This window comes from Capricornis sumatraensis, chromosome 2 (assembly GCF_032405125.1).
Source record: "Capricornis sumatraensis isolate serow.1 chromosome 2, serow.2, whole genome shotgun sequence".
NCBI lineage: Eukaryota > Metazoa > Chordata > Mammalia > Artiodactyla > Bovidae > Capricornis > Capricornis sumatraensis.
Window position 1 is genome coordinate 115,644,797 of NC_091070.1, and position 15,764 is coordinate 115,660,560.

Sequence of the window (15,764 nt, forward strand, 5' to 3'; positions counted from 1 at the left end):
GGCGCCTTACCTTCTTTGATCTTCTCTGTAGCTGACTTTCTGGAATGGTCCCTCTGGCTAGGATTACCTCTCTCAGCTCTTAGCTCAGAGCCCCTGGGGTTACCAGACAACCAAGTACCGCCCTCAATGCCTAGGGAATTCTTTGATTGACAGCTCAAATATCCTATCTTAGTGCTGAACTCTGCTGGTGCTTGGGCATAGATACCAGTATTTCTTTGCCCTTCCTGCCCCACCTCTCCCCACTCTTGCAGACACATGCCTCAAGTCCTTCACTTCAAGCAAGAATCAAAGCAGCAAGGGCTTGTTGCTAGTTATAGCTTCAAAGATCATCTATCACATTCCCTCATTTCACAGAGGAAGGGACCTCAGAAAAGCAGGTGTGCCTGAGGTCACAAAGCAGTCATGAGGCTGAGATTAGAGCCCAGGTTTTCTGATTCTGGGCTCACTAGCCTAAGGTCCCTTCCACTAACCGTGATTGCAAGTTTTAATGAGGCATGGGTTATCCCGGCAATGAACCCTTTCACACACACACGAACACACTCATACAATGTGCTTCTGTGTGGTAGTTTTACATTTGGGAAGAGGGCAAAAAGTTGATGGTCAGGAAATGCCTGGAGATCAGAGGAGGCTCTCTGCTCCCGGACTCCTTTTCCCAGCTCCACTGATCTGCAACCTCCAGGTTCTGCTTAATGAGAGAACAGCAGGACCCGGAAAAACAGGCACCTCCTGCCCTAACTCACCAAGGGTGGCCTGCATCAGAAAGCAAATGTCCTCATTTATCTAGGAGAAAGGCCTCTTTTAAGTAGAGAGGCCATGGCCAGAAACACAATTAGAAGGAAGTAGTTGGGCTCACCTGCATTTGCCAGGCAGACTTGGTTGAGTGCCTGCTGTGTGCAAGCCTAGTGCTGTGTGCCGCAGAAAGTGCCCATGCCCGAGGCAGGCTCTCCTAGCTGCCTGCGGCTTCTGTCCATGGGCTGGGCCTTCAGGATGCTACCGCAGCATAACCAGAGTCAAAGATGCTGCTCAGTCTGTTGCTCACTGACCAGCCTCTCTTAAAGCAAAAAAAATGATTTGGGAAGGGGGCAGATCTCACCAAGGTTCCAATGACCTCTTAAAGATCTAGTGATCATTTCTGGATCATTTTTCTTGTTTGATTCCCTACTATATCTGACATATCCTTGCAAATCTCTGCTTACATGGCTCCATGAGCCACTGTGTCCTGGCTGTCTTTCTCCTGTGCTGACAACTCCTTCTCCATCTCCTTTGCTTGCTTTCTGTCCACTTCTTTTTTTTTTTTTTTAATTTTTATTTATTTGGCTGTACCAGGTCTCAGTTGTGGCATGCAGGATCTTCTCTCTTTGTTGTGGCATGTGGGACCTTTCCTTGCAACATGCAGACTCTTTAGTTGCAGCATGTGGGATCTAGTTCCTTGACTAGGGATGGAACCCCTGGGCCCCTACTTTGAGAGCATGGAGTCTTAGCCACTGGACCACAAGGGAAGCCCCTGTCCACCTGTAAAATACCAGTGTTCCCCGACACTCTGCCCTTTGCTCCTTTCTTACTTTACACACTCTTCCTCAAACACTTACTTCATCCCGTCCTCTGAATTTTTTAAATTGAAGTATCATTTATTTATAATCCTGTTATTTTCAGGTGTGCAGCATTGTGATTCAGTATTTTTGCAGATTATAACCTATTATGTGCCCTGCTTAGCGGCTCAGTCTTGTCCGACTCCTTGAGATCCTTTGGACTGTAGCCCGCCAGGCTCCTCTATCCATGGGGATTCTCCAGGCAAGAATACTGGAGTGGGTTGCTATGCCCTCCTCCAGGGGATGTATCCTATTATAGGCTATTATAAGATATTGGGTATAATTTCCTGTGCTATACAGTAAATCCTTGTTGCTTTCTATTTTATGTATAGTAGTTTATGTCTGTTTCTCTCATACACTTAATTTGTCCCTCTCCTCTTTGGTAACCACAGGTCTGTTTTCCGTGTCTGTCAGTCTGTTTCTGCTTTGTATATACATTCATTGTATTATTTTTTATATTCCACATGTAAGTGATATCATATAGTATTTGCCTTTTTCTGTTTATTTCACAAAGTATTATTATTTCACTGCTCTTAACAACAGCAATTATCTGCTCCCTCTGTGTATCACTGACCTCTGAGTTACTTGATTATGGGTTTATCACTCAAGCGAATTTCTTTAGGGCATTAACTGTATCTGTTTATCTCTACATTGGGCTTCCCTGGTGGTGCTAGTGGTAAAGAACCCGTCTAGTATTTCTGCCTGGAGAATCCCATGGACAGAGGAGCCTGGCGGGCTACAGTTCATAGGGTCGCAAAGAGGTGGACACGACTAAAGCGATTTAGCACGCATCTCTACATCAGCACCACTTTGATCAGCGCGTAGCACAAAATAGGCCCTCAAGTTAGCGAGACCAAACCAAAGAACACTATAGGAACGGGGGTGGGGTTAATGGGAATATTAGGGGGAAATGAAAGTGGCAGGGGCAGGAGCAGAGGGTACTCGAAATAAGACGAAGAAGCCCTGGAGAAATAGCGACCTAAAGTACCGCAAGAACGATCCTCCCAGCCTTGAGTGGTATCCTTCTTCCTACCTGGTACTACAAATCCCAGAGCACCCTGCGGCATGGACCGGAAGTACCGTGTCCGCCTGTGGCAACGGTGAGGGGCGGTGGCTGGGCGGCGGGAGATTCAAACCTGGAAGAAGGAGGAACATGGAGCGGAGAGGAGCGGGCGCGGGCCGGGCGATCTGTGAGTGCTAGAAGAGGCCGAGTAGGATTTGGTTGTGGTGCCGCTGGTCGGGGACACGGCGGTCCTGGGAGAGGTTGGGGCTGGGGCTGGGCGCGGTGCCCCCTGCACAAGGGGCTCCGGCACTGTTCCGTGGAGAGGGAGCACCCAGTTCGGACTCTGGCGGGCAGGAGTAAAGCTGTGAGCTTCGAAATGCTCTGACTTACAGAGAGTTTTCTCCCTTATTCCCAAGTTCTGGGGCTCCGGGGCTCGGGGAATGTAGGTGGTCTGGCTGGTTCCTTAAAAATTCAGCAGTCATACTTGCCAAGCACTGCCTAACAAGACATGCGGGACTTCCTTGACTTTTTGGTGCTTCTTTGAGACAATGCCTCTTAAACTTTATGGTGTTTGTTCTATCCCAGAGCGTTAGCAACAGTAGGTCTCAACTTGGGTCCATAATCTTGCACTTATAACAGGCACCACTGGGCTTCTTCCATAACCCTACCTAACTGTGATGCGGGTAGTCCATGTACCACGTTTTCAAAACCATTGCTTTAGAGTGGGGTCGGAAAACTGGAAGCGCAGAAAGGTTTTCATCTGACCTGAGTGAAAGCAAAATCTTCTACTCCTTTCCCTTCTTCTCCATTTGGATTCAAAAAGCTAAGTCCATGTCTACCGATCAGTTGAAGGAAAGCTAGTTTCAGACCTGAAAAGAACAGGAAAACTGATTTTTTTTTTAAGACTCTGTGTATGTGCAAAGTCCCGCCCATCTCTCACAGTCCTCAGTTCATAATTCTGAAGTGATGTCATTCACTTACTGGTTTATTTTCCATGCTTAGCAACCAACACTTGTTCCTTGTACACCCCCTCAGAGGAACTGGTGGATTTCCTGCTGTTGGCCAGCGCTTTCAAATCTGAACATGGAGGGGTGTGTGTGTGTTTTAACTTGCTTAACTACCAATTCAAAGAAGCCCTGCCCCTCCCGCAAGTCATATCATAGGATAAGCAACATAAGGAAAAGAGATAAAGAGTCGGAATGGCATTAAGTGCTGAGTCAAAGACAGATTTGCTAAACTCTCTTTTCAAGTTCTCTGAGTTTATTTTCTTGGTGTGTATATGTAGCTTTCTCTCATTTTGTCTGATTTTGTATTGTCTTCCCTAAGGAAACTGACAGATGGGAGAGAAGAGTTAGGGGAAGGATAAAAGGAGGCTCTGGCTAAGGCAAAATAAGGCTGCCTCATTTAAGGGATTTCCTGTTCTTGAGTTTGGGAGTCAAGTTATTGTCTGCATTTTATTTAGCTTGGAGATTATTTTCTTTCTCAGGTGACCTATACCAAAAGAGAGAGGAAATACACCTTTGTGATCTTTTAAAATTCTCTGTCATTCCATTTAATCCCAAGTTGAGTGGCTTTTTTTTCACATGGTACTCTCTGTTGAGTAGCTTTTCCTTCCTTTCTGCTTGGATTTCCATGGTGGCTAAGATGGTAAAGAATCCACTAGCAAAGCAGGAGACCTGAGTTCAATCCCTGGGTGGGATCCCAGGGATCCCCTGGAGAAAGGAATGGCTACCCACTCCAGTATTCTTGCCTGGAAAATCCCATGAACAGAGGAGCTGGAGGGCTACAGTCCCTGGGGGTCAAAAAGAGTCAGACAGGACTGAATAACTAAGCCAGAACTTCTTGAGAGTAGAGGTCCACTAGTCTAGTGCGACATACAGGAGGTATTGAGTGAATGAATGGTTGCTGGATGATGCATCTTAGTTGGTTCTGTTAACCTAGTCTCTGGGAGAGTACATGAGGAGGATGACAGAAGTCCGGTTCTTGGAGAACTCAGAGCCTAATTAGGGATAAAATGAGGAGCTAAGTTCCCAGCCAAGGAGGGATCTGGACATCCCTGAAGGGAGGAGGAGGTCTGGAAGATGGCTGGAAAGGAAAGGAATGCCTCCAGTAGAGGAAGGATCCTCCCTCTAACAGGGTGCTGATTAGGGTATCTTTATCGAATGGGAGCAGAAGATTGGAGCCAGTGTCCTGGGAACAGGGTGACAGGCATGTGGGAGCTGCCTCTAGTCTCTGAGCAGAGTTGCCTAAGAAAATCTACTAAGAAGAACCTGGCTATGGCCCTCTGTCTAATGCTCCCTTCTTTGACTCCTCAGATGAACGCCTCACAGCAGAGGAAATGGATGAGCAGAGGAGGCAGAACATCGCCTATCAATACCTGTGTCGGCTGGAGGAAGCCAAGCGGTGAGCAGAGGGGCTGCCTCTTTCTGCCCTCCTCTTCCCATCTTGCCCACCCCAGGCATCTGCCCCCAAAGCAAATGGAAAAAGGCAAGAGTCCATTCTGTGGGAAAGGGAGAGTTGAAATAGCATCTTTTATTTTTTTAAAGACTTTATAGAGCCTATTTAGGTTCACAGTAAAATTAAGATAAAGATGCAGAGATTTTTCATACATCCCCTTCCTAGAAACATACATGGCCTCCCCACCATCAACAACCCCTATAAGAGTAGTACATGTGTTACAACTGATGAGCCTACTTTGACACATAATCTCTCAAAGCCCATAGTTTGCCTTAGAGTTCATGCTGAATTGTAGGCGTTCTGTGAGTTTGAACAAATATATAATGACATGTATCCTTCCATAATTATCGTATTAGTTTCACTGCCCTAAAAAGGCTCTGTTTCAGGTATTCACCCCCTCTCTCCCACCCCACCCCCAGTTCCTGGGACCGACTCATCTTTTTACTGTCTCCAGAGTTTTGCCTTTTCCAGAATTTTACTTACCTGGAATAATGCAATATGTAGCCTTTTCAGATCGATTTCTTTTTACTTGGTAATATACATCTAAGTTTCCTCCAGGTCTTTTCATGGTCTCATAGCTCATTCGTTGCTAGTGCTGAATAACATTCCATTCTCTAGATGTACCACAGTTTATTAAGCCATTCACCTATTGAAGGTCATCCTGGTTGCTTCCAAATTTGGGCAGTATGTTTTGCAGATGTAAGTTTTCAACTCCTTTGGTTAAATACCAAAGGGCACAATGGCTGGGTCACATGCTAAGAGTACAGTAACCACCAAATGGCTTCCCAAGGTGGCTTCCCAGCAATGAATGAGAGTTCCTGTTGTTCCGTTGCCTCAGCAGCACCGATATTGTCAGTGTTCCAGACTTTGACCATTCTAATAGGTGTATATTGGCATTCCATTATTGTTTTAATTTGCGTTTCCCTGATGACATATGATGTGAAGCATCTCTTCAGATTCTTATTTGCCACATGTTTATTTTCTTTGTACATCTTTCTTTCTTTTCTTTTTTCTTATGAGAGGAGAATAAAGTATATTAGAGTGGGAGATGCTGTTAGAACAGCAGCCCGGCTCAAGGGAGAGCTGGACCTGTACGTCTTTCTTGGTGAGGTGTCTATTAAGATCTTTATCCCATTTTTCAGTCAGGTTGTTTGTTTTCTTACTGTTGAGTTTTAAGAGTTTTTTTATATCTTGGGTAACAATCTTTTATCAGATGTGTCTTTTTAAAAACTAATAATTTAATTTAATTTATTTATTTTTGGCTGTGGGATCATAATTTCCTGACCAGGGATTGAACCTGGGCCCTGGTAGCGAAAGCACCAAGTCTTAATCACTGAACCGCCAGGAAATTTCCTCAAATGTGTCTTTTGTACATGTTTTCTTTTGCAAATATTTTATCCCAATCTGTGACTGTCACATTATTTTCTTGACATTGCCTTTTGTAGAGCAGACGGTTTTACTTTTAGTGAAATTTAGCTTATTATTTCTTTCAAGGACTGTGCCTTTGGTGTTGTATCTAAAAAGTCACTGCCATACCCAAGGTCATCTAGGTTTCCTCCTGTGTTGGCTTGTACGAGTTGTATTACAGTTTTGCATTTTACTTTGAAGTTGATGCTCCGTTTGGAGTTGATTTTTGTGCAGGGTGTAGGTCTGTGTCTAGATTCGTTTTCTGCACATGGATATCTAGTTATTCCAGCACCGTTGGTTGAAAAGAATGTCTTTGCTCCATGGTGTTACCTTTGCTCCTTTGTCAAAGATCAAGTGACTATATTTACATGGGTTCTGTTCGGTTCCACTGATCTATTTGTCTGTTCATTCACCAATACCATACTGTCTTGATTACTGTGGCTAAGTCAGGTAGTGTTAGTATTCCAACTTGTTCTTCACTGTCATGTTGGCTAGTGTGGGTATTTGGGCTCTCCATGTAAACTTTAAGAGTCTCATGCTGTACCCACTAAGCTAGCTGGGTGCACCCCCTTGTGAACTTGAAAATCGTTGTTTAGACAACCGCAAAATGACTTGCTGGGATTTGGATTAGCATTGAATTGACTTATAGCTCAAGTTGGGAGGAACTAACATCTTGACAATATTGAATCTTCCTATCCATGAATATGGAATATTTCTCCATTTATTTAGTTCTTTGATTTCATCATCAGTTTTGTAGATTTCCTGATGTAGATTTATACCTAATTTCATTTGGAGGGGGGTGCTAATATAAATAGTATTGTGTTTTTAATTTTGAATTCCACTTGCTCATTGCTGGTATATAGGAAAGCAATGGAATTTTATATATTAACCTGGTCTCCTACAACCTTGCTATAATCACTTATTATCTCCAGGGGTTTTTTGGTGTCATGCTTTCAGATTTTCTGCAAAGACGAGTGTGCCATCTGTGAACAAAGACAACATCACATCCTCTTATCCCCCTATATACTTTAATATATATCTCTGTATATGGACATTTGCCTTCATAACCACAATGCCATTATAATACCCACCTAAGTTATCCATTAATCCTTGAAAGATCAACACTCAGGCCATTTTCAAATTTTCTTGATTGTCTAAAAAATCATGTATTCTTACAGTCGACTTATCCAGTTAAGGATCTGAAAGAATTCATATATTGCGTTTGGTTGTTATGTACTATTAAGTCTTTTTTCATCTAGAACAGCTCACCTCCCCTTTTCAGTTCTTTATGTCACTGACTTGTTGAAGAAACCAAGTCATATGTCCTTTAGAACATCCTACATTCTGGCTTTTTCTATTCACTTCCTGTCTCACTCAACTTGTTCCATATTTCCTGTGAATGGATGTTGGCTCTAAAGGAAGGATAAATGCTTAATTTTTTCCTTTCAATCAATAGTGTAATTTTTATGTTCTCCCAAAAAGTAGGTAGGATGGGGTAGATAGGAAATCAGGTGTCTGTGGCAGAGAAAGCATAAAATGAGGTGTGACTTGCTCTTTCTTTGAAAACAGATATGCTTTCCTTGCTCTCTTGGTGTAAGACCTACAGTCAATAGACTCAGGTCATGGGGTTACATTTGATATAAATGCCAGCGTAACAAAAGCCTAGCCTACAACAACCGGTAAATCTACCTTATTTACATGCTAGGTGGACAAGATCCGTGTTTCAGTGGTATGAGTATATTGCTGCCTTATTCCTACCCTCTATAGGGACAGCAGATATCATGATTAAAGTAGAGGCCTTGACTAATTTCACACAACAGGCCCTCCTAGATAGAACAAAAGCCATCCCAGCCTTAAATGAAGAGCAACTCCAAATGAGAAAAGCGGGAATTCATAATAGAATGGATTTGGACATACTCACAGCTGCTCAAGGAGAGACCTGTGCTATAATTAAGGTTGAATGTTGTGAATACATTCCTGACTTATCTGGCAATGTATCGACTGCTTTAGATGACATGAAAAACCAGGTGAAAACAATGTCACATGAAAACATTCCTTTCTGGACTTCGGTCCTATCATCTTGGGTGAAGGGTGATTGGTGGAAAACTATATTTACCACTGTTATAGTTGCCTTGATAGTTCTGCTTTGTGGACCCTGAATTTTACAATGTATTATGAACTTTGTAACCCTTTGTTGATGTCATTCTCCCAAATTGGTGGTCAGAGAGCCAGGGTGCAATAGATCCCTATGAAGGATGCTCATAATATGAGTTAAGAGCATCAATGAATAATACTTTCCCCAATGGGACCCCACTCCAGTACTCTTGCCTGGAAAATCCCATGGACGGAGGAGCCTGGTAGGCTGCAGTCCATGGGGTCGCTAAGAGTCGGACACGACTGAGCAACTTCACTTTCACACATTGGAGAAGGAAATGGCAACCCACTCCAGTGTTCTTGCCTGGAGAATCCCAGGGACGGGGAAGCCTGGTGGGCTACCATCTCTGGAGTCGCACAGAGTCGGACACGACTGAAGCGACTTAGCAGCAGCAGCAGCAGCAGCAGCAGCAACAGCATAGGTCCCAAAATGTGGAGGAAGAGCCCACATATTGGGCTTCTCAGATGGGATCCTTTATTCTCTCCCTTATACACTCATCAGCCATAATAATACTTAATACTTACATTCAAGGTGTTTTCCTATTCATTAACTCATTTAATCATGGCAGCTGCCCACTGAAGTGGGAAGTACAGGTATCTTCATTTTGCAGATTATGCAGCTGGAGGCTCAGAAAGGTGAATTTGGGAGATGGTGTGGAAAGCAGGTCTCCCGACTCCTGTTTGTCTGTGTGTGCTGCTCCCCTTGCTGCAGTCCTACTCCCCTCTTCATCATCGAAACTGGGTTTTGGGCTGTGTAGACATGACCTTTGTGTGCCTGGGTTCTGAGAACATGCAGAATAAGAGAAGTGAGCAGGCACAGATTGGTTCAGCACTCAAATGCATAACCAGACTGAGTGAGAGGTTATATCATGTAACAGGTAAGAGACTGTTTAAGCCTCACCGAAGATGGGCAGCTTCAGTATCTGTCATGGAAGATGTATGGGGCAGGTGGGGGCTGAGGACTGGCCAATCCAGGTGTCTGAGGCAGCTTGGAAGACTGTGGAAACAGCCAGGCAGTGGGCAGAGGTGGGTGTCGCAGGCAGGGCAGGAGCAGGAGTCGGGAGAGAGTGAGAGGCTGCTTAAAGGGAGAGAGGGAGGGAGGAGGGTCCTGGGACTGGATGAAGTGCTGTGGCCTGCCCAAGCCCGCCACAAGCTGCTCTCATGCCCTCAGCTGGATGGAGGCCTGCCTGAAAGAGGAGCTGCCTTCCCCCGTGGAGCTGGAGGAGAGCCTCCGGAACGGAGTGCTGCTGGCCAAGCTGGGCCACTGTTTCGCACCCTCTGTGGTTCCCTTGAAGAAGATCTATGATGCGGAGCAGCTGCGGTACCAGGTGGGGAGCAGAGGTCTCTACCTTCAACATTCTTCCTCTCAAACTCCCTCTTCTCAAAGCTGTGAGAGTGGGATGCCCACACAATTTATTGTCCAGACCTGGCCACTACTGAGGATGAAAAGGATGCTATTAATCTTTGCACCAGAACAACGAGTTTCAATGGATATCTCCCAGCCAGGCAGTGTGTATCACCCTTAACAGGCATTTGCTAGGTGGGTTTTGAGAGGCCCTGGTATGAGAACCTCCAAGCAGACTTTTCTACCTACAGTCTACATGCAGAGGCTGTGGGCTTTACCACCTCAAGGTACTTCCAGGGCATGCTTCCCCTTCGCTGTGTTCTGGCCAGCCCAGCCTGCCTCTCCTTCCCATCCCAGCTCTGGACTCCCCTTTTCTCGGAAGCCGTACTAGGTTGCTAATCCTATCCCCATACCATCCATCCCAATGCCCCACTGGGCATCCATACCTGGTGGTTTCTGTCTGTCTGTGTGTCTCCATCCTGGGGGCATGGGAAATCCATAGGGCAGGGTCCTCTGCCCTCACCCCTTGAATCTTCAAGTTCCAGTCTGGACTCTACCCATAGCAAACCCCAAGAACCGTGGAAATAGATTCTATTCTCTTTCCTTCCCTTTCAGGCAACTGGCTTGCATTTCCGTCACACGGACAACATCAACTTTTGGCTGTCTGCAATAGCCCACATCGGTCTGCCTTCGGTAACACTGGGCCTTAAGATTGGGGTTCATCTTTGCTCTTTACCAGCACCCCCACCACACACATGCTTTACCTCCCTGGGACTCTTCAGTGTTCATCTCCATGTGTCTTTGAACCTTGTTACTTGGTCTCTGCCTCTGTTTCCCTGTGGGTATGTCAAGTGAAGGGCAGTGAAGGCTCCCTGGCCCAGGATGTTCCCATTAGTCAGTGAGGCCCCTGTATCATGCAGGAGGTGGGCCTTATGTTGACGGGCCGTCTTTCCACCAGATTTTCATAGTGTGAAGCAAGGACACACCACACCCCTAAGTGATAGACTTGGAAGCCTGGGCCAGGACCCCAGCTGGACACATGCTGTGTGTCTTCTCACTCTTTGACTCTCAGTTTGTCTCTCACCTGTAAAATGGGGATAGTGATCCCTCCCTATCTACCCTATAAGGTTGTTAGGAAGATCACATGATCTGTTTGATCTCTTTTTGTAGATTGTAAAGACTGTACAAATTAAGGCATGGTAAGACTATGCCGTGTTTTTCTGCACTATAGAAGAGAACTATAAGACAAGGAAATGACAGTTAAGAAAGAAGCTTTAGTGAGAGGCAGAAACAATAGAAACATGTGTCCTTGATGAGGCTAGAATGCTTTTAAGTCCCTAGATTTGGTGCTTTCTTACCTATCTAGGGTAACCGAGATGTATTGAGGTTAAACCTCATTAGTGTCATCAGGTGGCATGGGAAGTCATGCCAGGGGTGACTCAGCTCTTAGAGGGGTCCCCGCTGGCTAGAGACCTCTGGCTTGGACACAGTGATGGCACGTCCTGATCCTGTGCGGTCCTTGGCAGTGTGTGTCTCACTGGGCCCTTTTTGGGGTCATGGCTAGCTCCCAGCATGCCACCTTTCTGGTGAGAGTGCACGGTGAGGGATAGAGGCTGGCTGCGTCTGTAGAATGAATAGAGGCACCTATCTCTCTTGGAGCGTGTGGCCCGCATCCTGTAGACTTGATAGCCTTGTCTGATGTTTGGTTCATGTTTGGTTTGGCTGTGTGTCTGTGGCTGGGCCTCAGCTGGTGTGTGTCCCAGTGCCTTTCTTCTACACTGAGTATGTGGATGAGTGCTGGGTGTAAAGAGCTGGGGAGATTGACCCAGAAGCCCCAGGCAACAAAGGAACACACACCCCAGGTCAGATAGGAAGACCTATTCCTCAGCCCCTCTTTCCACATCTGGTGCTGCTTAGAAGTGTCCAGTGGCAGTAACTGGGTGGTTTCCCCTCCAGACCTTCTTCCCAGAGACCACGGACATTTATGACAAGAAGAACATGCCACGGGTGGTCTACTGCATTCATGCACTCAGGTGAGAGGCCAGGACTTTGTCAGCTGGGCTCCTTGGGTGGATGCAACCAACAGTCAACAGCAACAAACACTGACACAGGAAGGGCGGAGGGTAGACCACAGGGAACCCTTCTCAGAGTGACGTTCTTGATCTAACTAGTTTTGTTTAGATTTATGTGTGTGCTGGAGGGCACCTTTACACGTGACCTCTGTGGGTGAAGGGAAACGGCAGGCAGCGAGGAGTCTTCAGCTTGTGACTGGGGTGCAGAGAAGTCCAGTTAGGATGTATCAGGAGGGTCACATGCTGTCACAGTCAGTGTGAAGAGAGGAGGCTGTTTAGTCCTACTCACAGCCAGCCATCAGCAACCAGTTGGCTAAATCACAGAAAGTGATTGACCTGTTCCTGTGTCCACCACGTCACCTCCTTCTGGCTTCATTTCCCGCGTCCTTTCAGGTGGCCGTGCCTTAGCTCAGCGGGTCTCTGCTTGCTATGCCCTTTGCATCCTCCGTCTCCATCCAATGACCTGCCGCTGCAGTGTGTCCTTCTCTGTAAAGCCTTCCCAGTCCCCACAGACCTCCTATAGCATCTTACTTATCTGCTCCAGCATTGCCTTGGGCTGGCTTACATTGCCTATCTCCCTGTAAGCGGGGGATGAGTTGTGGGCAGGCGCTGAATGGTCTTCAGCTCTAAATTCCCATAGTATCTCCTGCAAACCTATTCTAGGCAGCCTGTCAAAATGAATAGGCCCCAATGCCTTCCATTCTTTCCCAGTCTCTTCCTCTTCCGGCTGGGATTGGCTCCTCAGATACATGATCTATATGGGAAGGTGAAATTCACAGGTAAGCCCAGCTCCTCCCCCAACCTCCACAGTCTGGGTGGGGTTTTGGGGGTTCGGGGCCTGATGAAGGGCACCTGTGCTATCATTGCAGCTGAAGAACTCAGCAACATGGCCTCTGAACTGGCTAAGTATGACCTCCAGCTACCTGCCTTCAGCAAGATCGGGGGCATCCTGGCCAATGAACTCTCAGTGGATGAGGCTGCAGGTAGAGATCAGGCCCACCTGTTGGTGTCGTTCCGTGGGTATGGGAGGACTCTGAGCCTTACGCCCCCATATAAACTTTGGTTACCTCTCATCATAGGCAGGGCCTTTAGGCTACCTGACTTGCCTGGCCTTGTGGATAGAAAAAAGGGTAATGTCAGAGTGGTCTGCAGCTGATTGTTTGCTCTGGCCTCCTGACCCTGTTTTCATGCCCCCTCCTAGTCCACGCAGCTGTTCTTGCCATCAATGAGGCAGTGGAGCGAGGGGTGGTCAAGGACACCCTGGCGGCCTTGCAGAATCCCAATGCTCTGCTGGAGAATCTTCGAGAGCCTCTGGCACCCATCTACCAGGAGCTGCTGGCTCAGGCCAAGATGGAAAAGGCTGCCAACGCCAGGAACCGCGTAAGGAGACTTGGCTGGCAAGGGCCGAAAAGCTGGGTGGCCTGGAAAGTCTCTAGTGAAACCAGGACTCCTATCTGTCTTGTCTCTGAGTAAAGTTGCCTGGAGAAACTAACCTGTCAGGAACTATAGAGAAATAGGAGAGGAACTGAGGGGAATGATGAGAATTGAGAAGAGACAACGGGGGAAAAGGTTCTGGGGCAGGGCTGAGAGATTGGAATGTAGAACTGGATGAGACTGGACTGGAGATTCTCAAGGTTTAGTTCAGCTTAACTGTGTCAGTACCGGGGGGGTTAGGTCACACAATTTCCCCAGATTCCTTCTAACCAGACTGATCTTTGGCTTTGAGAAGACCCCCAGAAGACCAAATAGTTATACAGGGAGGGAGGAGTAAGAAAGATTGAACTGGTTTTCCCAGGTTCCCCTCTCAATGTAGTTTTTGCAGAATGATGGAGAAAGCCAGGACATCTATGACTGCTACCTAACTCAAGCGGAAATCCAAGGCAACATCAACCATGTCAATGGTAAGAGGGACAGGCCAGGACAGGTTTGAGGGATTAGCCCCCATCCAGGGAGTTTTGAGGTTGGCTTCTCTCAGGCCAGAAGGCCCATGGCCTCACTTGGGTCAACATTTATTTCAAAGTCAAGGCTATATGTGTTCTTTACATCTGACAATGTCTGGAGAAGCAATCTCTGTCAAGGGGGCTTCTGTTTGAATGGAGAGCCATGGAGAGGACAGAGGCAAAGGGGAAGGCCATTCAGCCCTTGGCACTGGGGGCAGTTGGTCTGGGGTCCTTCAAGAAGAGAGTTTGGAGGATGGATGGATGGGGATGGGGGATCAGGGCAGGAGAGGCTGCTTGAAGGCCCAGGATGGAGTGTGCACCTGCCTGTTTGGGCAAGGGTATCCTCAGGGTCTGGAGTGATGAGCTGGGAAGACCATGAGGATCAAGCTAAAGAATTTAGGCTGGGCCCTAGGAGCCCAGGGGGCAAGGGTGGGGGTAACCCTGGGCAGAAAAGAAGCGGGCTGAGCTGGGAATGGTGAGGGGTTGGCTTTCTCACACTGTCCATTATGGAGTCTTGGTCTTTTCAGTCCATGGGGCCCTAGAAGTTGTTGATGATGCCCTGGAAAGACAGAGCCCCGAGGCCTTGCTTGAGGCCCTTCAAGACCCTGTCCTGACCCTGCAAGGAGTGAGGAGAGACTTTGCGGACTGGTACCTGGAACAGCTGAGCTCAGACAGAGAGCAGAAAGCGCAGGTCAGGCTCTGTCTATGACTTGCTTACCTTCTCTGACTATGGGATGGTGGAGCGCCTCACCACTGTCAATTCTTTGTATCTAGCACGTGCTGACTACATGCTGTGTGTGTTAGTCGCTCAGTTGTGTCCAGTTGTTTACAACCCCGTGGACTGTAGCTAGGCTCCTCTATTCATGAGATTGCCCAGTCAGGAATACTGGAGTGGGTAGCCATTGCCTTCTCCAGGGGATTTTTTCCCACCTAGGAATCAAACCCAGGTCTTCTGCATTGCAGGGAGATTTTTTACCATCTGAGCCACCAGGGAAGACTAAATGGTTAAATTACCCCAAAGTCTAATGGACCAGATTGATCAGCTTCTGCCCTCTGAGCATCTCTCATCCTGACCAGGGAGTCCTGGGGGACAGCCCAATAGGCAGTGATATGCTCTGCCATTGCTGAATTGAGGCTTCAAGTTAGCAATCTTATTTTCAGTGCTGTTGACTTTCTCCCAGACAACTATATTTGTGTTGCCTGTGTTGTTACTTCCGATGTTTGCTGGGTAAGAAAAAGCCAGAGGTTAGAGATGAGTTCCTAGGGCTGGGTGGGCCAGGCTAGTCTGCCTACAGGGGGGAGGTGGGCTTGAGGGTAGGTGAGGTGGACCTGGGGCGCTCGCTGGCTGCTCCTGAAGCACATTCACAGCCCTAGGAGGACTCTCTTCTATTGCGTCTCTTCCCTCTTCCAGGAGCTGGGCCTAGTGGAGCTTCTGGAAAAGGAGGAGGTCCAAGCTGGTGTGGCTGCTGCCAACATAAAGGGTGATCAGGAACAAGCCAGTAAGTCACCTCCAGACTGAGACCTGGTCTGGCTATATCCCTGGTTCTTGGAAGAGTGTGTAATTCCTTGGCTGGCTTCTGTATAGAGCAGTGCAGACTGCTGCTCCATTTCCTGGCCGCCACCTAGTATGCCCTATTCTTGGCTCCCTAGAGGGATGCTACAGTTAAATTCATTAAGGCCTTGGAGATAATGACAGTCAGTTCTGCACCAGGCTGAACTCCTGGGGCAGGCAGTTTCCTTGTAAGCACTTGCCCTGTATTTTGACCGTTTCAACCTGCTTGGGTTCCTTCGGCTTCC

At 47.2% G+C, this 15,764-nt stretch overlaps 1 protein-coding gene across 1 annotated transcript in view; it reads left to right on the top strand.

The window, feature by feature from the left end:
• Positions 1-2,742: 2,742 nt before the first annotated feature.
• The window catches only part of IQGAP3 (IQ motif containing GTPase activating protein 3), a 39,537-nt gene continuing 26,515 nt past the window's right edge, over positions 2,743-15,764 (top strand). The window contains exons 1-11 of the mRNA XM_068965180.1: positions 2,743-2,779; positions 4,908-4,995; positions 9,782-9,938; positions 10,571-10,648; positions 11,912-11,988; positions 12,739-12,806; positions 12,897-13,010; positions 13,229-13,407; positions 13,850-13,928; positions 14,495-14,658; positions 15,379-15,466. Coding sequence (XP_068821281.1) covers positions 2,743-2,779; positions 4,908-4,995; positions 9,782-9,938; positions 10,571-10,648; positions 11,912-11,988; positions 12,739-12,806; positions 12,897-13,010; positions 13,229-13,407; positions 13,850-13,928; positions 14,495-14,658; positions 15,379-15,466 — 1,129 coding nt within the window. The remainder of the gene's footprint in view (positions 2,780-4,907; positions 4,996-9,781; positions 9,939-10,570; positions 10,649-11,911; positions 11,989-12,738; positions 12,807-12,896; positions 13,011-13,228; positions 13,408-13,849; positions 13,929-14,494; positions 14,659-15,378; positions 15,467-15,764) is intronic.